Source organism: Pristiophorus japonicus, chromosome 2 (genome assembly GCF_044704955.1).
Source record: "Pristiophorus japonicus isolate sPriJap1 chromosome 2, sPriJap1.hap1, whole genome shotgun sequence".
Classification (NCBI taxonomy): domain Eukaryota; kingdom Metazoa; phylum Chordata; class Chondrichthyes; family Pristiophoridae; genus Pristiophorus; species Pristiophorus japonicus.
In genome coordinates, this window is record NC_091978.1 from 246,411,816 (window position 1) to 246,435,110 (window position 23,295).

General features: G+C 43.8%; 1 protein-coding gene across 1 annotated transcript in view; it reads left to right on the forward strand.

Annotated features, from left to right (window-relative positions):
• sec24d (SEC24 homolog D, COPII coat complex component) overlaps positions 1-23,295 on the forward strand; it is a 339,975-nt gene that overhangs the window by 118,532 nt on the left and 198,148 nt on the right. Inside the window, exon 8 of the mRNA XM_070864059.1 lies at positions 943-1,070. Within this exon, the coding sequence (XP_070720160.1) occupies positions 943-1,070 (128 nt within the window). The remainder of the gene's footprint in view (positions 1-942; positions 1,071-23,295) is intronic.

Below are 23,295 nucleotides of genomic sequence, written 5' to 3' on the forward strand. Positions count from 1 at the left end.
GATGCCCAATATCTGCCCCACACCCACATGTGTACAGCCAATGAGTAATGCGGGTAGCACTGGTAGCACGCACGTGTGAGTAAAATGATCAAGCAGCACAAATATTATTACAATTAAAACAGGTGGATGCAGTGGGTGTCCCTCTCTGTGTGCTCAATTCTGGGTGCAGTCAGATTTGTAAGCCTAAAATTTCAAATTAAAAATATTTAATTCAAATCAGATACCATTTTGGAGTTATGCTCAATTACATCAACATTAGTTTTCCTATTGTCACATCACTATTAGAATGGCTGCTTGGCAAATGCCAGCCACTAGCATAACACTGTTGTATTTTTTCATAACCTGATAAAATGCTCACAATCAAGGGACCTCTCTCTCTCTGAGGCAGTCCATAGTCAGGGATGACTATTGTAATCAGTCTGTGATGCCCATATCAGCACAGTGTGCCAGATATCTTCCACAGTTCATACAATGGCAGTTCGAAGCAGCTGGAGCAGTGAAGCTCTGTCCTGTCTTGTCCTTTCAACTGTTTGTTATCTCACCTCTCTTGGGCCGTAAGATGGAATAGTGTTTTTGATGTCTATTCAACTTAATCACAACTATTTGCCACTTTGATTTGATGAAGTGGGTAGAAATGATAAGGCTGCTAATTATCCCCTTCCCTGAACTTTTGGAGAAAAGTAACATTTACCCCTGCACTGAGCTTGAATTCTGATGTCAGAAGTGCAGGGGATCTAATAACACCAGAGTTTTATCCAGCTACTACATCACATATGATCCTGTATTTTTGTATAAAATACATCTTGTTTTGGAACAGTGACATTCTTTCATAAAATGTTTTTTTTAATGTTTTATGAATAATTTCCAACTGTCAATAAACTGTTGGTCAGCATAACTAAACTTCTGCTTATGCTCAGTTTATGTTTTATTTATATTTTAAAGGAAATGCAAGCCCTCGTTTCATACGCTGTACAACTTACTGCTTTCCAAGCACAGCAGATATTGCCAAACAATCCCAGATCCCTTTAGCAGCTGTCATCAAGCCTTTTGCAATATTACCACCAAATGAGGTAAGGTGATTGGATGAATGTCATAGTAAGATGCAGCCTCGAAGAGGACATGTCAGAGTGCTTTGATGCAATGGTACTGATAAAAACATCACCATTTAATTATTTTAGATTTCATTTTCAAATATTGAGATCAAAATTCATCATAGCTTATTAGCTCCCGCATAGTAAAGCATCAGTTTGGCAACTATGAAGATCAGTATCTTAGCCAGATAAATGAAGCCAACAAGATCATGAAAAGTCAACTAGCTGATATAACTTCATGGTTTGGGCGAAGGAGATTTTTGAAGGGCTGATAACCCACTTGGATGTATATAACCTATTTTCATTTCCATTTCACATTGAAAAGTGTATTTTAACATATGGAGCTAAAATTTCAGGGGTTTAAGCTTGATTCAGAGAAAAAAATGGTGGCCACTGCAGTTCCGTCCGCTGATGATGTGCCTTGCGGCAACCGCCATTTTAGGCTGCTTGTAAGTGAGAAGAGATTGTGGGATAAGGGGGAAGTGGAATGTGAGAAGATGGATTAGGAATGAGCATACCGTTGTTGTCCCTAAGCACATCAACCTTGTCCATTGTCACAGCTTCCATGACTTCCTGTCCAATGATTTCCAGCACTCGCTCCTCCAGTTGGCTCACATCCTGTATGGCAGCTTGCCCTCCGCCTGTCTGCCGCTGCTCCCGGCGATTAACTATGACCTTGGCCTGCAAGAGAAAGGGAAGTGTGTGAGTGAGTGAGTGATGCAATGTGTTTGGGTGATGTGCTTACCATAATTGAATAGCTGTCAATGTGTGCAATGTGTGAGATGTGGATGTGAGTCTTGTAGCATTGGTAAGGTTGTGAGCATGATTGTGAGGTCTGAGTGGTGATAGATAGAGATGTTGGTAGGTGAGTGCTGGGGGTGTGGTGTATTGAGCAGTATGTGAGGCTTGTGGTACAGATGGTGGAATATGGAATTTACTGAAACCTTCACTCACCTTGACCTGCCATATGAGGTCATTAAATTTCTTGCGGCACTGTATAGAGGACCTAGGGACCACACTGGTGAGCGTCACATTATCGGCTACCTCCCACCATAGCCTTCTACACTATGAGCCGATAGCTTCCTGCCAGCTTGTGGGAAGAGGACAGCCCAGCTTCTCTCCACGGCCACCACCAATGACTCCAAAGCCATGTCTGATTATCTTCTTGCTCGCTCCATGTGCTGAGGCTCACTCAGTCATCTCTTTGGTAGCTTCTGCTTCCAGGTGAAGTTCCAAGTGGAAGGACAATGACTAAGACAATGAGGTGCTGTTGCGTCAAAGCACCTCACCTGTGCAGGGGACCAGCACAGAGGTGCCGCTTGCAGGAGGCACTGCCCACAAAACAGGGTCTACAGGCAGAGGCTCAGTTTCACTGACATGTTTGAATACCAGTATCTCAGGAGGCTCAGGATGTCACATCAGGTGGTCCTGGTGGCCAAAGGTTACCAGTGGCTGTCAAAGTCATCATCGCCCTCAACTTTTTTGCCTCTGGGTCCACAGACATATCCAGGATCTCCCAGTCAGCCACCCACAAATGCATAAGACAGGTCACTGATGGGTTGTTTGCCAGGACCAACAATTATCTCAACTTTGCCACCGATGATGCCAGTCTGAATGAGCTGGCACTTGGCTTTGTGGCTCTGGTTGACTTCCCACATTGACTTCACACACATGGCATGGGATGAAAATCAAGTGGTCTGCTTTGGCCTGGATGGTGTTGAGCTTCTTGATGGTAATGGTAGAGTGAGGGAAATGCCATGAAGTTATAGATTGTGATGGAATACAATTCTGCTGCTGCTGCTGGCCCACATCGCCTCATGGATGCCCAGTTTTGAGCTGCTAGATTTGTTCTGAATCTATCCCATTTAACACAATGGAGAGTGTCCTTAGTGTCAAGACAGAACTTCATCTCCACAAGGACTGTGCAGTGGTCATTCCTAACAATACTTTCATTGTCAGATGCATCTACGACAGATAGATTTGTGAGAATGAGGTCAAGTAGGTTTCTCCCTCGTGTTGGTTCTCTCACCACCTGCCACAGGCCCACTCTAGCATCTATGTCCTTCAGGACTCGGCCAGCTTGGTCAGTTGTGGTGTTACCGAGCCAGAGTACGTTCTATCCTCTTGCTATCCTCAGTGCTTCTTCCAAGAGTTGTTCAACATGGAGGTGTACTGATTCAGCAGCTGAGGGAGAGCGGTGGGTTGTAATCAATAGGAGGTTTCCTTACCCATGTTTGACCTGATGCCATGAGACCTGGAGTCAATCTTGAGGTCTCCCAAGGCCACTCCCTCCCGATTGTATACCACTGAGCTGCCACCCCTGGTGAGTCTGTCCTGCTGGTGGAACAGGACATACCCAGGGATGGTGATGGAGGAGTCTGGGACGTTGGCTAAAAGGTATCATTCTGTGAGTATGACTGTGTCAGGCTGTTGCTTGACTAGTCTATGGGACAGCTCTCCCAATTTTGGCACAAGCCCTCAGATGTTAATGAAGACGTACATTTCTGTGTAGCGGTTTGGTACAACTGAGTGGCTTGCTAGGCCATTTCAGAGAGCAGTTTCGAGTCAACCACATTGCTGTGGGTCTGGAGTCACATGTAGGCCAGACCAGATAAGGTCAGCAGATTTCTTTCCCGAATGGAAATTAGTGAACCAGATGGGTTGTTACAACAATCCGATAGTTTCAATTGTCACCATTGCTGATACTAGCTTTTTATTCTAGACTTATTGAATTAATTGAATTTAAATTCCCCAGTTGCCATAGTGGGATTTGAACTTGTGTCTCCTGATCATTTGTCCAGGCTCTGTAACATAACCATTATGCTCCCCTACCCCATGGCCCTTTAAATCCTGGAGCTGAGATCACGTCATGCAGGTCATGCAGGTCATACAGGTCCACATCACACCCACTGCTGCTGATTGGCTGGGATACCAGGAAGTAAAATTATAATGGTTGAGGTGGCTGAGCTAAAAAGCCTCTGACACATGCGCTGCACTTACATCCGAGTATCCCACGCACTATCGGACCCCCCCGCTCCCAGCGTGCGCAAGTTAAATCGGGACCTTATTTTCCAAGGAGTATGTGGCCTCCTTATTCTTCCTACCAAAATGTACTCGGTCGAGAGGGCATTGGATTGTGGTGGGGTGAGGGGTCCAATCGCTGTGGGGGCTAACAAGTTAGCTAGGAGGGTCTCGAAGAGCAGTCCTGCTTCCCCTGGCCCGCAAGCAAAATTGGAAAAGCAGTTATTTGTTCCATCCAGCAATCCTCGCCCCCTTCAGCTGCAGGGTTTCCCAAGGCCAGTGTTGTAGCTGGAACACAGATAAAATCTTAGGTACGCAGCCTCATTAAAATATTTAAATGAGGGACTCGCCTCCTGAGAACGGGTTAGCGGGCCGCCTATGGTCCCGCCTCTGTTAATATCGGAAGTTCGAGGCGGTTTGAAATTTTTTAAATTTTTACTTCCGATCCAACCCACCATTTTTCATTACCCCATTGATGTAATGAAAGTTATAGGCACTGCGAAAGGCTGAAGATGAATTGCAGCTTCTCCAGAATTGTCATTAGTTTCCCCTTTTCTGCCCCTCCCCCAACTTGGGGAAGTAATAGCCCTTGAAGATCACTAACGTTTGAAACTAGCCAGTTCTGTAAAGTGGGAGATGACCTTCTTAAAGTTTAGTGCCCACTCCAAAGATTCACGCTGGAATGATCGTTAACTATGACTGCAAAAGCAAGCATGAAAATATATCCAAATAAACTTCTTGTTAAAACTTAGGGGGCGAACTTGCCCTGCACCCTGATTGAAGGCAATAATCTTCTGGGGCCAGGACATTCTGCACCTAAAGTAGAAGTCTCGCCCCCACCGCGGAATTGCCCTTATCACCCCTCAAAGGAATCATGCACACTCCACTTCCTTTGGGGGTGGTAACGGGGCTATAAAAAGGGGCAATTTTGCCCCCTTAGATTTAAAAAAAAAATTGCGAAATCAAAATTGGTATTTTTGGAGAGTACATTGCTACTCAGATCTACAAATCACTTATTAGGCATGTTTACTATTTCCAATGCTTTTTAAAAAACAAATTAACATTACAAACTTTAGGCTGGTGAGAGTGATTAAGGAGATAAAATTGACCAAAAACATGCACTGGAAGTCTGTGGTTTAGCTGCTAAACACATATTTATATTTTAGTTAAGATGCATTTCCCAATGAAACATTTATGCTTTCATTTTTAATATTTTTATAAAAGTAAACTAAAATATCACCTTCTGGAGATTTTTTTCCAGTTTTGTTAGAATTTCTCCTGAGAAATGTGTTCAATGCATTGTGAAGTAATATGATTATCTTTTACTTGGCAATGCTTAGATTTAGAATCAAAATGTGTTCACAACAAATTTTATATAAACAGGAATCATAAACTCTTATAGTGTGCAGCTAAATGTTTAATTAACTTACAATCCACTATCCTTATCAACATCCTTTTACCTAAACAGAAAAGCATGACCAAAAGTATACTATCTCTTAACATTCTTAACATACTTAAGTGCAACATAGCAACAGAGTATCTTAGCTAAATAATTGGATGAGGAAATGCTTTTAAAGATAGTAATGAAAAAAGTACATTAATGGGCCTGTATAATGTAGTATACCTGCCTGAAAACCTCTCAGACTTGTTCTTTTCTTTTCCATCTTGTGTTACAAATTAGCAACAAAGTAATGTTAATGTTACACGAGTTAATTAAAGACAGCCAGCACAGATTTGTAAAAGGTATATCGTGTTTGGCAAATTTAATAGAATTCTTTGAGGAAATAACAGAGTTTATCAATAAAGAAAATGCAGTGGATGTTGTTTATATTGATTTTCAAAAGATGTTTAATAACGTGCCGCATAGGAGACTTGTTCGTAAAAGTAAGGCATATGGTATTAAAGGGAATGTGGAAGAATGGATAGAAAATTGGTTAAAGGACAGAAAACAGAGAGTAGTGTTTAATGGAGGGATGTAAATAGTGGTGTCTCCCATTGGTTAGTGTTGGGAACAGCCATTAAAAAGAGGGTTGGGTGCTGGACTGTACAGTCACTTGCCTGCAGACTCTTGCCTGCACACATGGCTTCGTCTACTCTTTTTAGTAGTGGCAAAGGCTATTAATGGATAGCCTTTCAAAAGGCTTTCTGAACTTTAGTTGCTCTATTGTGACACTTCCCTTTAATTATCTCATCCCTTTGAATTTCACTTGCATGTAATTTCCACTCTCACCACTAGTACATTCCCTCCATGCACCTGAATCTGTGAATAATTATACAAATGCTGACCCAAGAAATGTGAATGTTATTGGCACTTCACCATTCTGGTGGAAAAGTATCAGTTGTTAATAGTAGACGGATGTACACCTGTAGATGAAAATTGGGTTATGTTTATTCAGTGAAATGTATGTGACGTTGGAAGCAGATACCTAGTTTGAAAAAAGCTGTTGAAAATTTGCAAGTTTGTGATCTACAAACCACTGAATGGGTCTATGACCTTACTTTTTGCAAGACAAGAAGGAACTTCTTTTAACCTGCAGATGCTTTAATGCAACTGATGCGAGAGTTCCATACTTGTAGTAAATTATGCAGGGATTGTAATCAGAAATTTGGACTTGTAGCAAACACCAAACTTCCTATGTTTCTTTAATATCAAAGCATTTTTCTGTTTTCTCAAAACACAAAGATTCATTCAGATTTTTTGAGGAGGAAATGAAGGTATAATTACAGCCCGGCAGTGTAATTACATTCTGACATAAGTTCCAATCCTTCAGTTAGTATCAAATAACTCAGTAAGAAGATATCATGCAAAGTTATGCCTTTGATATTTCTTTTTGTAGTTTTTCACCATCACTTCTGTCTCAGCTTCTTGAATTCACATGAGGCTGTGAATGTAATTATTAAAACACCATAGGCATAATAAACTGAATTTTAAAAGCATATGCAAGTGCACGGATAACTTCTTGAAACATGAAAGGTATATATTAAGATAATGGCCTAGAAATTAATTAATGGTGCATTTTTCAGGCGCTAAGTGACCTCCTGAGCCTCCAATATGGCAGGCAGGAAGCGCACAGTCATTATGAGCTAGAAGTGTGCCACCCGCCATATTAGTGTAGGCAAAAAATTGGGCCGCGATCTCGCCAACCGTGGCAAGACCAGGATGGCCGGGGTAGGTGGCGGGTAGAGAAGCTGCTCCTCGCTCTAGCCCACACCGTAGAAGAATCTTCCATTGATGGGGCTTGTTAAGCCCACCCAGCAAAGTTCTGAGCCAACTAAAAGGAAATGGGTCTGAGGATATAATTTGACGATGCTTCATCAGCCGGTTTCCTTAAAGGGACCATGGCCACATTGATTTTGACAGTTGTTCTGTCCGTGTTCTACAGCATTGAGGTGCTGCAAACACTGACAAGCACTGCACAAAGTTGCACAGCTGCACCCAGGCTCTCCCATGACTCCCTCCAGATGTTTATGGAGGGAGACGCAGCTGTAGGGAGGTTCTCTTCCCTTCCAGTTGGCGGAAGAGATCTCCCCAGGACACCAATGCAGCCTGGTTGCACATTGCACGGAAGAACACAAGCAGGGATGTCATCAGGAGGAGCAGGCTGCAGTGGTGCAAACCTTTCAATAATCTCAGCAGATCTCGAAAAGTTACTGCAAAGACACACTCAACCTCATCCTGCGGTGTCTGCCATTCATCACATCCCCATCACTCTTCCCAACATTATTCCTGCACATCCTTACTCACACCAACTTACCTTGCATCTCCACCCATCCCTCTCTATCTATATTATCACATCCCCATCTCACTAGCCACACCTTACATTCACCCTTATCCTTGTCCAATCATACCAACTAACAACACACAAGGGTAGGCACTTGGGTCTTTCAGCCAATGTTCATGTAAAGTTTCTGCTAATGTGTTGTCAAACTTTGAAATATTTATTTTGAACATCTTGCATTCTTGGACAGATTTGTGTGAACCTTTGGAAGTGGCTTAGTGAGTTGTAGTGGTGATGAGTGCGAAAGGGATGCTTTATGGTGTTGGTGTGGGGTGGTGCCAACCTGGCGCATCAGGTGGCAGCCAGGGTGTACACCATCAAGTGAAGTAAATGTGGCCATCCCTGGTGTCCCGGATAGCAATGTGGTTGGGTGCTGATGCCCTCTATCCTGTGCAGCATCAATTGATTGTGGAGAAGGTTGGTGTTGTTGGTGGTGATGCTGGTATGTTTAGTGATGTTGGTGTTGGGGCTGATTGTGGTGGGATTCTGAGGACCAAGGTGAGAATTTCTCAAGGGCACCAATGCTGCTGGAATAGATGGCAGCTGAAGTTGAGATGACAGAAGCGATCTGTCAATGATGAGAGAGGTTGCCCCAAGGAGGTGACAATGGATGGAGAGTTCACTGCAGACACTTCTAAACTGCATACAGCTCAAAAGTTTCTTCCAAATCCTGAAGGCCTCTGAGATTGGAAAATGAACAGCTGTGAAATGGTAGCTTTTACACTACTTCTGCAGCTGTCAACTCGTCACAGCAAAGGAGAGTCATTGAGAACATGACACACTTACCTGACATGAAGCCCGACCAATGGGAAACTGCTGAATAATGTGAAAAAATGGTAAGTATCTGGTAAAATTCTTCTTAAATACCTTTAAACTACCTCTTAACGATGTCACTTGGTGTCGGGTCTGTGAACTGCAGCCAGACCCAACACTTTGGAAACCTACAAGGAGGCATGTTCAGAGCAGGATCCCACTCTGCTGTCAATCTCTGCCATTTTTATATTGGGCCTGCCTCCAAACCTGCAATCGCAAGGCTGGTAAGATTCTGGACACGGTGTCCAGGGCTCACGCCTGAAACAGGTGTTAGGCCCTTTGCATATTCAAATAAGGGATCTAATGCCTGTTTGAGGCTCCTTCTGCAAATTGGGTTGTCATGAACGCAGCCAGTATTGAGAGTACAATGTCTGGAAATTTTGGGGTTAACATTGTCACATCCAGCCTGTCACATATTCACCCATGCCTGGTGTCACACACAGTAGGTACTATTTATATGTGGCCTGTTTTTCCTTAAAAGTTCAATTTTCTTTTATTATTTCGACCAAGGCCGACCCAATTCCTCCTGAATCTTTTTTAGAATTTAATTGAAAAAATATCGGAGGGTGATTTCTTTTGTGAAAACCAAACTAATTTCTGGAGCTATTCTGATATTGTTCAAAGTTGATATGCAGGTTCTAATAATTTATTATGTTCTGGCTACTATTATACTGATGAGAAGGACTTTGCTGTAAAGAGTAGATTTTCTGTATCTGTTTTATGTTCTAAATATTGACCAGTAGATAAAAAAACATTATCATACAAGGTTTACAGGGCTGGTGTTTAACTCTTATGAAATTGAATATTTTTTAGAGCTGTTATTTACAAAAGTGCATGTTCTTGTCTTTAATTGACCAATTTTAAATACAACATGTGTGATAGTGTTACTATCTGACCCGATTGAGTGCAGGGTGTCTTTCTTAGTTATTTTGGGGCACCAGTGTGCCACAGTTACACTGAATTTCCATGGAGATGTAAACAGCAGATTTTATTTATATCTCCATAGCCTTTGTAGGTCTTTGTAGAGGTTTGTTATCCATTTGAAATGTTCCAACCGTCAACAAATTTAATAAGTTATGTGTTATATAAATCTTGCATACAATGTGTATTTTTACCTCTCATAAATGTCTTATGTATTCCTTATATAAATGTTTAAATGAAGCACTTGTATTGTCCAGATGCAAAATATTTACTTAAAAATATTTCCTTACCCTGGAAACCAAAAATGTTATTGAGTAATTAATTATAAAACTTTTAATTCCTTTCCTTTTTTTTGCCATGTCTCATGAAGTCACTGGGCTAGATTTTCGGCTTTGCTCATTTCGGGCAGTAATGGCGGCGGAATGCTAAAGTTTGCGCCCAGGAATAGTTTGCGCCTCAGTGAGCAAAATTGGGCAGCTGCATCCTGAGTGTGGGGTGGAGCATTAAGGGAGGTATTGTACATCTTTCTTAGGGTGCTAGGCGGACTGAGCATGCAAAAATCCTGAGCTAAACAGTCTGCCTTGGAGCGCTCTAAGAGAGGCCTGGAGGAAAAAAATCCCTGAAAAAAGAAACACCAAAAACATTCCCAATAAATAACTCACGACACCACAACATAAATTGCAAAAAAAAAAATAAAAAAGTATCACACTTACCTGAGGTCGGCATTACTTACCTCACTGCAGCCGCTACAGGTTGGACGGGCAGTTTACACAGGCGGTCCCAGCACAGCGCTCTACGGTGCGTTATGGATCATGCGGGATCAAAAAATCGTGCCGGTGTTGCAACTGGGGGCATTGCACAGTGGTTTGCCTCTTCCGGGCGGTAATGCTCCACGCCCTGCCAAAACTGGCCCCGAAAACCTCGGCTGGGCGCCAGCCTGAAAGAGCTTACTGCTGCCATTGCCGCCCCACCGGGGCAAAAACAGAGGCAGCAACGAGCCTAAAATCCAGCCCACTGATTATTTCCAGGGTATGGTCTCCTGAGCATTGACAGCTCTCTGGTAACTCTCCCATTGTTCTTATCCGAACCATGGATATTTTTCTCAGGTGAGACGAGACAGTGAGCATTGGCAGGCTAGTGGACTATGGTGGACTGATTCTTTTCTCACCAGACATCCACTTATGAATACTTCTCAGCAAGGGTTACCAGATAGTGAACAGAAGTGAGAATACTGATTGATTTTAAAAAGTACTTGGATATGCACTTGAAGTGCTGTAAGCTACAAGGCTTCAGACCAAGAGCTGGAAAGTGGGATTAGGCTGGGTTGCTCTTTTTCAGCCGGCACGGAAATGATCGGCCAAATAGCCTCCTTCTGTGCCGTAAACTTCTATGATCCTATGATTCTATGATTTGCTCCTCCCAAACATGGTGCCCTGAGGTCAATTATAGACCTCTCCTGCTGCCTGGCTGAAATTCTGCCTTTTTTAGAGATCAGCACAAACTGTGAATCAAGCCTGGCACCTTCTGGTCCATATAGTTTAGTGTTACATTTGATCAAGCTATTCCACTTAATTACAAGAATGCTGTTTACAGTACATGTTTGCTTGCCAGATGTATTTGTGTGAGCAAAAACAATTTTAAATCCTGTGCATAGCTGACCATGTAATGTAGTTAAGAGAAATACAATTCTTAATCCCTTTTATTCTGGGATATCTTTAAGGATATTCAGTGCTCTATTTTGGCTACATTAGAATCAGATAGCAGGCAGACCGAAGCCAGCAGAGATAGCAGGCTAGTCAGAAGACTCTGTGGTAGAGAATATCACGTAAAGAAGCAAAAGGCTATATTCCAAGTCTCTCTTTTATGCTGAAAATTAGCATTTGGAAACGCGTTTGTTGATTTGATTCTCAAAAGAAAAGTTAAGTTTGTATTTACTGTTTATTTTCAGTATGGTTCATTTAATATTCAGTAAATTAGTCTAGTTTATAAATCCTGAGCTGCAGTCTGATAAAATGTATATTATATTCTTCCTCCTTCTACAAGTCAATTTTATCATGTGTCAGTATGCGAATGCGTTCCAGTTAGCTGGGGTAAGGTGAAAAGTGTTCACTGTTCGAACCTCTAGGACTTGTTACATTTACCTAGATATTGGACAGGTAAAGGCACTCCCTGGTTTAAGATCCATTTACAGGAGTGAACAGTGAGGCTCAACCCAAGGAAAATGTTTAGTATAAACATCTAAAAGCATAACAATGCCACATAAGAAACATGTGTGAAGGTCGAGGTTCATTGTATTAAAAGTAAAGTAGCATGGATAGAAGATTGCTAAAGGATAGAAAGCAGAGAGCCAAACTAAGTAGAGGGTTTTTGGCTTGGTTAGCTAGTAGAAAGCCATCTTATTCTCCATATACATAATTGATTTGGGTATGAGCATGGACCTGATGACTGACATCCTAAAAGAGGTGGCTGCAGAGATAATGGATGCATTGATTGTGATCTTCAAACATTCCATAGATTCTAAAATGGTCCCAGCAAATTGGAAGGCAAATGTAACCCCGCTATTCAAGAAAGAAGGGAGAGAAAACAGGGAATTATAGGCCAGTTAGCCTGACACCAGTCATGGCGAAAATGCTGGAATCCATTATTAAGGAAGTGGCAATAGGGCATTTAAAAAATCATAATATGATTAGGCAGAGTCAACATGGTTTTATGAAAGGGAAATCACATTTAACAAATTTATTTGAGCTTTTTGAGGATGTATCTAGCAGAGTAGATAAAGGGGAACCAGTGATGTAGTATATTTGAATTTCAAAAGGCATTCGATAAGGTGCCACATAAAAGGTTGCTACACAAGATAAGGGTTTATGGAGTTGGGAGTAATGTATTAGTATGGATAGAGGGTTGGTTAACGGACAAAAAACAGTAGGGATAAAGGGGTCATTTTCACATTGGCAATCTGTAACTAGTGAAGTGCCACAAGAATCAGTGCTTGGGCCTCAGCTATTTACAATCTATATTAATGACTTAGATGAAGGGACTAAGTGCAATGTATCTAAATTTGCTGATGATTTAAGAAGCTAGGTGGGAAAGTAAGCTGTGAGGAGGATATAAAGGTAGGTTACGTGAGTGGGCGATAAGGTGGCAGATAGAGTATAATTTGGGGAAATGTGAGGTTATTCACTTTGCTAGGAAGAATAGAAAAACAATATTTTTTAAATGGTGAGAAATTATAAATGTTGGTGTTCAGAGAGATTTAGATGTCCTCGTGCAGGAAACACAGACAGTTAGCATGCAGGTACAGCAAGCAATTAGGAAGGCAAATGGTATGTTGACCTTTATGGCAAGGGGGTTGGAGTACAAGAGTAAGGAAATCTTACAACTTTGTACAGAGCTTTGGTGAGACCACACCTGGAGTGCTATGCACAGTTTTGGTCTCCTTATCTGAGAAAGGACATACATGCCTTAGGGGCATGCAACAAAGATTCACTAGATTGATCCCTGGGATGAGAAGGTTGTCTTTTGAGGAGCGAGATTGAGTATATTGGGCCTATACTCTTTGGAGTTGAGAAGAATGAGCGGTAATCTCATTGAAACATATACAATTCTGAGGGGGATTGACAAGTTAGATGCTGAGATATTGTTTCCTTTGGCTGGAGAGTCCAGAACAATACATCATGGAACCAACCAGTGAACAGGCTATTTTAGATCTTGTATTGTACAATGAGAAAGGGTTCATTAGTAATCTCATAGTAAAGGATATTCTGGGGAAGAATGATCGTAATATGATAGAATTCACATTGAGTTTGAGAGTGAAATATTTATATCCAAAATGAGAGTCTTAAACTTAAATAAAGCCAATTACATAGGTATGAGGGACAAGTTGGGTAAGGTAGATTGGGAAATTAGATTAAAAGATATGACAGTAGATAAGCAGTGGGAAACATTTAAAGAAATATTCCAAAATTCTCCATGAATATACACTCCATGGAGAAATAAAAACTCTACAGGAAAAGTGACCTATCCATGGCTAACTAAAGAAGTTAAGGATACTATTAGATTAAAAAAAGGGGCTTATAATGTTGCAAAGAATAGTAGTAACCCTGAGGATTGGGAGAGCTTTATAAACCAACAAAGGATGACAAAAAAATTGATAAAAAGGGAGAAAATAGAATATGAGATTAAACTAGTAAGAAATATAAAAACATATTGTAAGAGCTTCTGCAAGTATGTAAAAAGGAGGAGTGTAGCAAAAGTAAGCATTGGTCCCGTTGCAGCTGAGACAGTTGAAATTATAATAGGGAATAAGGAAATGGCAGAGACTTTAAAACATATTTTGTATCTGTGCTCACAGTAGAATACACAAAAAGCAAACCAAAAATAGCAGGGAACCAAGAGGCTAATAAGAGTGAGGAACTTAAAGTAATTAGTATTAGTAGAGAAAAAGTACTTGAGAAAGTAATGGGACTAAAAACTGACAAATCCCCTGGTCCTGATGGCCTACATCCTAGGTAAATACAGGTGCTCCTAAGGGATTGTGGGATCCCTTGGGACTCCAGGGGATGGGCCCTCTGGTGGCTACACAAGGTTCCCTGGTTGGTAGCTGCAGAGTTAGTGGATGCATTGGTTGTGTTCTCTGGAGTTTAGAAGAATAAGAGGTGATCTCATTGAAACATATAAGATTCTGAGGGGATTAACAGGGTAGATGCTGAGAGATTATTTACCCTGGCTGGAGTGTCTAGAACGAGGGGCATAGTCTCAGGATAAGGGGTTGGCCATTTAAGACTGAGATCAGAATTTCTTCACTCAGAGGATTGTGAATCTTTTGAATTCTCTACCTGAAAGGGCTGAGTCATTGAGTATACGCAAGGCTGAGATAGATAGATTTTTGGACTCTAGTGGAATCAAGGGAAATGACGATTGGGTGGGAAAGTGATAAGTTCCACCATGATCTTATTGAATGGTGTGGCGGGCTCGAAGGTCAGTATGGCCTACTGCTCCTAATTTTATGTTCTTATGAAGAACTTATGGGCCAAAGTTTCGGGCCGCACCGCCCGTTTTTCGCGCCAGAAAGTGCGCCTAAAAAAAACTTACAGATTCTCCGGCTCCATGCTGGTCCTCTGGAGTCAGGCACAGCGCAGCACAAGCTGTAGGGGGCGGAGCTAGATCCCTGCGCTGAAAACAGTGCCGGGACCTCTGCACATGCGCGCTACAGTGGGCGCACATGTGCAGTAGCTCCAGGCGCCCAAAACTGTGTGGGAGGGGCCCAATGCACGCAGCCCCTAGCCCTGGCCGAATGGCCTCACTCGGGCTGCGTGCATAAGGCTGCCTCCCACGCCCAGCTCCTGCTTCCTCCCGACCCGACTCGACTCCCGCTTCCCCCCCGCCCCGCCCCCGGATCGGACCCGACCCCAACACCGACCCGACTCCTGCTGCCCCCCCCGCCCCGCCCCCGGACCGGACCGGACCGGACCCAACCTGACCTCCCTCTCCCCGCCCACGACACGATCCGACCCGACCGGACCTCCCTCAGCCCCACCCCTCCCCACCGACCCGAACCGACCCGACCCGACTCGAACCGCGCTCCCTCCCTCCCCGAACCAACCTGACCCGTGCTCCCGACCGTGCCCCCCCCCCCCCACCCCCCGGACCCGACCCGACCCGCGCTCCCCCCCACCCGACCCGCGCTCCCGACCCCGGACCCCGGACCCGACCCGACCCAACGCCACCTACCTGTAAATCTGGTGCTGGGGACGGGCCCTGCTCGAAGTCTTGGGCCCGGCCGGGCCCGGCCCGTTCAGCCTCCCTCCCCCTTCTCCTTACCCGCCCCCCCTCTCCTTTCCCCCCCTCTCCTTTCCCCCCATCTCCTTTCTGCCCTTCTCCTTTCCCCCCTCTCTCCTTCTCCTCCCCCCTTCTCCTTCTCCTCTTCCCCCTTCCCCTTCCCCTCCTCCTCCCCCCTTCCCTTCCTCCCCCTTCTCCCCCTCCCCTTCCCCACCCCTCCCCCTTCCGTCCCTCCCCCTCGCCCTTCCTCCCTCCCCTCCCCCTGCCCCCCTCTCTCCCTCTACCCCCCTCCTCCCCCTTCCCTCGCTGTCAGAAACACAGACACTGACAGATGGAGAGTGAGAGACACACACAGACAGACAGACAGAGAGATAGAGACACTGGGGGGGGGGGGGGGGGGCATCCCAGCACGCTGTTGGAGGGCTCCCGGTGCTGCAGTCGGTAAGTAGAAAATGTTTTATTTACTGATTTAAAAAAAAAAAAATTTCTTATTAATTTTTTTTGATTGATTTATTGGTTGATTTATTGATGTTTTTATCATTTATTATTGATGATGGCTCTTTATTTGCAAAACTGAAGTGTTTAAAGTTTGTAAACTTCCCTTTAAACCCCCCCCCCCCCCCCACTCCCATTCCCTACGCCTGATTTGTAACCTACGCCTGATTTTCTAAAGTGTAGACAAGGTTTTTTCGAGTGTACAAAAATCTTCACTTACTCCATTCTAAGTTAGTTTGGAGTAAGTTTTCACTGACGAAACTTTGAAAACAGACGTAAGTGGCCGGACATGCCCCCTTTTGAAAAAAAAATTCTGTTCCAAAGTGAAACTGTTCTAACTGACTAGAATTGGAGCAAACTAAATGCAGAGAATTTGAATTTCTAAGATAATCTGTTCGACACCAGTTGCTCCAAAAAATCAGGAGCTACTGAGGCTGAAACGTGGGCCCAATATGCTGATAACATTTGCTGATAACATCAAATTAAGGAGCATGCCAAACTGAAGGAAAGTACACAGGACTGCAAGAGGACACAGAGGAGCAGGCAGATAAGTGGCCAATGCAGTTGAATGTAGATAAATGTGAAATAGTACATTTTTGGATGAAGAATAGGGAATGGAAATATAATCTAAATGGAATGGAAATGTTAGCCTAAAATGTGTAATAGAGTATAAAGACAGACAAAGGTGTGATATATGAATAAAGAGTCTGACTAGATACTGTGAGTTCAAAGTAAAGTGTGACCGTAGTCTTTTATTGCAGGTCTCCAGAGTGCCTCTCCAGCCTGTGAGGCCTCCTTAAGTACAGGTGCTCCCAAGGGATTGTGGGATCCCTTGGGACTCCAGGGGATGGGCCCTCTGGTGGCTACACAAGGTATATGCAGGTTTACATATATAACAACACTCCCCCGCCGCCCCCCCCCCTCCAAAGTTAATAGTGTAGCTATTTACAAGGTGAGTCGATCTGGGGCCTTCCTTTCCCTGGTTGATCGTCTCGGTGCAAATGCTGATTTTGGCGAATTGTTTGGTGGGCCATTGCTGGGCTGCTGTGCAGCTGGCCTTGCTAGGCTGCCTGGTGTGATGAGTCCTGCTGGGCTGCTGCGGGTGGAATGGGTTCTGCTTCGTGGCCAACCGCGATGTCAGTTGCCACTGGTGTGTATGTTGGGGGGTCAAAGAAAGTAGAGTCCAATGTGGGTTGCTCTGGATAGTTCATGAATCTGAGTTTGATTTGGTCCAAGTGTTTCCGGTGGATGAGTCCATTTGAAAGTTTGACCCGAAACACCCTACTCCCCTCTTTGGCCACAACAGTGCCGGGAAGCCACTTGGGACCTTGTCCATAGTTCAACACAAATACAGGATCATTGATTTCAATTTCACGTGACACATTTGCGCTATCATGACATGTACTTTGTTGAAGCCGCCTGCTCTCTACCTGTTCATGTAGATAAGGGTGGACGAACGAGAGCCTTGTCTTAAGTGCACTTTTCATGAGCAGTTTAGCGGGTGGAATCCCAGTGAACGAGTGGGGTCTTGTGCGGTAGCTAAGCAGGATTCGGGATAGGCGAGTCTGCAGTGAGCCTTCAGTTACCCTTTTCAAGCTCTGCTTGATGGTTTGCACTGCTCTCTCTGCCTGACCATTGGATGCTGGTTTGAACGGGGCAGATGTAACATGTTTGATCCCATTATGGGTCATGAACTCTTTGAACTCGGCACTGGTGAAACATGGCCCGTTGTCGCTCACAAGGACATCAGGGAGGCCGTGGATGGCAAACATGGCCCGCAGGCTTTCAGTAGTGGCAGCGGACGTGCTTGCCGACATTATCTCACATTCAATCCATTTGGAGTACGTATCTACAACCACTAGGAAAATTTTACCCAAAAGCAGGCCTGCATAGTTGACATGGACCCTGGACCACAGTTAGGAGGGCCAAGACTATAAACTTAGTGGCGCCTCCCTGGGTGCATTGCTTAACAGCGAGCATGTGTTACATTTGTGCACACAGGACTCTAAATCTGCATTGATACTGTGGGATCTGGCTATCACTTTTATCATTACAATGCCTGGGTGAGTACTGTGGAGATCACTGATGAAAGTGTCCCTGCCCTTCTTGGGGACCACTACCTGATTACTCCACAGAAGGCAGTCTGCCTGTATAGACGTTTCATCTTTGCGCCGCTGGTACGGCTTTATCTCTTCTTGCATTTCCAATGGGACAGTGGACCAGCTCCTGTGAAGCACACAATTTTTTGCTAGGGATAGTAAGGGGTCCTGGCTCTAATCTGTCGGGCTGTGACGGGTGATTGCTCACTCTCGAATGCTTCCATTACCAAGACTAAATCTGCGGGCTGTGCCATTTCCACCCCTGTGGTGGGCAATGGCAGCCTTCTGAGAGCATCAGCACAGTTTTCTGTGCCTGGCCTGTGGCGGATGGCATAGTTGTATGCGGACAACGTGAGCGCCCATCTCTGGATGCGGGCCGATGCATTCGTATTTATCCCCTTACTTTAGAAAAAAAGAGATATCAGTGGCTTATGGTCAGTTTCCAATTCAAATTTGAACCCAAACAGATATTGATGCATTCTCTTTACCCCATAAACACACGCTAACACTTCTTTTTCAATCATGCTGAAGGCTCTCTCAGCCTTAGACAGACATCTGGATGCATAAGCAACCGGTTGCAATTTCCCAGATTCATTAGCTTATTGCAATACACACCCGACCCCGTATGACGACGCATCACATGCTAGTACCAAACGCTTACATGGATCATACAACACAAGCATAACAATTTTCTAGCTTTTACAAAGGCGTTTTCTTGGCTTTTGCCCCATACCCATTCGTCTCCTTTATGCAGTAAGGTGTGCAGTGGTTCTAACAGTGTGCTGAGACCCGGTAAGAAGTTACCAAAGTAGTTCAGGAGACCTAGAAACGGCTGTAGCTCTGTCACGTTCTGTGGCCTTAGTGCGTTCTCGATTGTCTCCATTTTCGAATTGGTGTGCCTGATGCCGTCCATCGCGATTCTTCTCCCCAGGAACTCCACTTCAGGCACCAGGAAAACACATTTCGAGCATTTTATCCTGAGTCCCACGTGGTTGAGTCGACGAAGAACCTCCTCCAGGCTCTGCAGATGCTCGACTGTGTCCCAACTTGTAACCAAGATGTCGTCTTGGAAGACCATGGTGCGCGGGACTGACTTCAGTAAGCTTTCCATGTTTCTTTAGAATATCGCCGCGGCTGATCGAATTCCAAATGGACATCTGTTGTAAATGAAGAAACCTTTGTGCGTGTTGATGCAGGTGAGGCCCTTCGATGATTCCTCCAGCTCCTGCGTCATGTAGGCCGAGGTCAAGTCCAGCTTCGTGAACATCTTTCCTCCTAACAGCGTCGCAAAAAGGTCATCTGCCTTTGGTAGTGGCTATTGATCCTGCAGGGAGAAACGATGTAATCGCCACAGATTCTGATGGTGCCGTCTCCCTTGAGGACTGGAACAATTGGACTGGCCCACTCGTTGAATTCGATCGGCGAAATGATGCCCTCTCATTGCAGCCGGTCCAGCTCGATCTCCACCCTCTCTCATCATGCACGCTACTGCTCTTGCCTTGTGATGGATGGATCGCGCCCCGGAATTAGGTGAATCTGCACTTTTGCTCCTTGGAACTTCCCGATGCCTGGTTCGAACAGCGAAAGGAACTTGTTTAAGACCTGGGCACACGAAGTGTCGTCAATGGACGAGAGCACTCGGATGTCTTCCCTGTTCCAGCATATCTTTCCCAGCCAGCTCCTGCCGAGCAGCGTGGGACCATCGCCCAGTACCACCCAGAGTGGTAGCTTGTGCACCGCTCCATCATAGGAGACCTTTACAGCAGCACTGCCGATTACAGGAATCGTTCCTTTGTGTAAGTTCTCAGTTTATTGCGAATGGGAGTCAGGACTGGCCTTGAGGCCTTTCTGCACCACAATTTATCAAAAGTCTTTTTGCTCATAATGGACTGGCTCGCGCCAGTGTCCCACTCCATTGACACCGGGAGTCCTCTTAAGTGCCTGTAAACTACCTGAAAATCATCTCAATTGGGTTCCCTGCCGCTACTGGTCGGGTCGGCTCCGCAATGACAGACATGTCTGGGTTTCTGACCTGCTGTCAAAAATAACAACTTTCCCACCTGACCCGCCACCGATCTCGCCTGCTACCACCCCGGAAAATTCAGCCCAATAAGTGGGTGTATAATGTAAATGGTAAAACTTTAAGAGGAGCAGAGAAACTTAGAGGTTTAAATTTACAATCTTTAAATGTGGGAGGACAACTTCATAAAGTTTAAAAAAATACAGAATCCTGGGTTTTATAAATGTGGACCTAGAGTACTAAGGCTAAATCTACACAAATTATTGGTTAAGCCACAGTTAGAATATTGTGTCCAGTTTTGTATCTTTACTTTAGAAAAGATGTCACAGCCATGAAGAGGATATAGAAGAGATTTACTAGGATAACACCAGGGATGAGAGGCTTTAGTTATTGGGAGAGACTAAAGAAACTGGATTTTTTTTTATTAGAACAAAGAAGTTTGTGAAGAGTTCAGATTGAAGTGTTTAAAATTATAAGGGATTTTGATAAAGCAAATAAGGACAAATTATTTCTACTGGTGAATAAGTCAGTAATTAGAAGCATAAATTTAAGAGAAACATGTAATGAATGAAGGGCATGGTTAGGAGAAAAGTTTTTAAGCAAAATATTGTTAGACATGGAATGCCCTACCAGAAGCAGTAGATAAATATTTGAAAAATTAAAATTAAAAGTGTATGAGGGAAGTGGCTAGCTCTTCCAGAGAGTTGGGACAGGCAGGATTGGCTGAATGGCTTTCTTCGGTGTTGTAAAATTCCATAATTGTATGATCCATCAAACCTATTTCTTGCACATATCATGTATAATCTGCTCTATCATGTACTCTAATCAACCATCTAATATACTGAAGAAAGATTTTTTTCTGTTCCAACAAGTGAATCAAATGAAATTCCATGATATGTATCTATCTTTACATTCTATATTATTCATCCTTGACCAACTGCCTTCCCTGCCATTATGTTTCCATAGTCCCAGTAGCACAAGAATCACCATATTCATGAGCTGCAATTACCATTGTGTTAGTAATCCACCAGGCTTCCTTTTAAACTTTTGAAATTACAGTTCTACATATGTGACGTTCTTATTATGTCTGTCCAACTTTCATGCATAACTTGGAAAGCAGTGAGGTAGGGTTTATGCTGTTTTTCATAGAATCATGGAATCATAGAACAGTACAGCATAGAAGGAGGCCATTCGGCCCATCGAGTCTGAGGATGCTCTTTCGAGGAACAATTCAGTTAGTCCTACTCTCCCACTCCATCCCCATAGTTTTTAAAGAACCTCCCACTGGCATTACCACATCTGGAGTACCTAAAGTAAAATTGATTGTAATTTGAAAAATGCATTAGCTTGAAAATGTTGTTTTGCAAGTGGGAGAGCAAGTTGATAAACCTATAACAATGTGGATGCTGCATACAACACTTTCAACTTTAATAAAAACAGAAAATGCTGGAAATCTCAGCGGGTCAGGCAGCATCTGTGGAGAGAAAAACAGAGTTAACGTTTCAGGTCGATGACCCTTTACCTTTGATAACATGCATGAAAGAGAGGAAACAGTAGATACTAGTTAGGGCAGGGGTGGGCAATTATTTGGGCTGGCGGGCCACTTAACAAGTTTTGGTAAGGTGTTGAGGGCCACCCACCAATGTTCCACCAGTCGTGTGGTCCTGTGCAGGCCACTCTCCAGATCCTGCCATTGGAAGAGATACTGTGCATGCTTGGCCGGCCGCGCAGCAAATTTAAAGGAACTGCGTGCGAGAAAAAATTAGAGGGAAGATGCATAAACATAAATATTGCATAAACATAAATTCAGATAGTAGTCAGATGCTATCTTACGTACACAACATGTATTCAATACTGCTTAGAAATGAATCAAAGATAAAAGTTGAAAATGTTGTGGTATCTTCTTGTCTCTGTAAATCAGTGCTGTGAAATAGAACTGTACCCTCTTTAGCGCCTTTGTCAGCATCAATTTCCCACCTCAGTCATCCTTATGTCCCTCTCCAAAGATTAGTAATTACATCCCAATTGCTGCCAGATGAGAACTCCCCTGCTGTCATATTCTGGATACTGGGAGAGGAAAGATGCAGCGCAGGTCACTGTCTTCGGTAAAGGTTTGTGGAGATGAGCAACCATGACTTCATTCTAAAATGGATAGAGCATATTCGAGTATGCATTGCATTCTGGGTATGGATGTCCGCCATTGGGGCCCAGAATCATGGAACGGATCCTTTTAAGATCGGGCCAGAGAGAATCGCTTTTGCGAATTATTAATTTGAACAAAGTATTATTATGTTTTTCCCTTGGCTGCAGTTCGGGTCTGTGTATGGTCCATAAAAAGTAAAAGTGGATAGACAAATGTAGAGCTCGAGCTCTGGCTCGTGTTCTATTTCTGTCCCATCCAGCGGGCCGGATTGGATGACTTGGTGGGCCGGATATGGCCTGCGGGCTGTATTTTGCCCACCACTGAGTTAGGGGAATGATAGCAGCTTTGTGGTGATATACCGCGTGGAGTTCCCTGGGGTTGCTGCCAGCACCATACTGCCTCTAATCTACATAAACTTATCAGAATTCAGAAATACAACATATATTAGCCAAGTTAGGATGAACCAGTCAAACCTGGTTGAGTAGCCAACGAAGTATAACAGAGGCACCTGGAAATAGGCAGAACTATGACAAATGAAATTCAATACAGGTAAGTATTTATTACACATTCAAAGAAAAATAAGGAACATAATTAATGAATTGTATCAAACTGGCTAGGGGAGAGACTTAAAGATACTCCTGGAGTATAAGACTTATCATTTACTATGTTTAATCATAGCAAAGCAGTAATCAACAAAGCAACAGAATACTGAGCTATTTTGCCGAGTCAGCAGGGTATTAGTCTGAACCTTGCACAGCTAAACATGACATTAAACGGAATGATGGACACCCCTGCTCTTCACCAGCACTATTTAAAGGGATCATGAACTAATAATAGGTTAGTTGCTGGATTATTTCTCTTGGCTGCTGGTGCAATTGTACGTGTTTTTACAACTTTCCTATACTTAGCTAAAGTTTGAATATCTACAGGGAGTGGTCTGGCTGGTGCTGAAATATCTTTTTGTTCATTTAAAAGCTTGTGCTGAAACAAGTTGCTTCCAGACATGGGTGGCCTAATAGGGCATCCTCTGGGAATTGAACATGATGGGAGTAATGAAGAGAGGCCACATAGAGCAGGACAGGCTGCTAGAAGAGTGAGGAGGACAGGGAGAAGGGCTCTCAGCAGGATGTCTTAT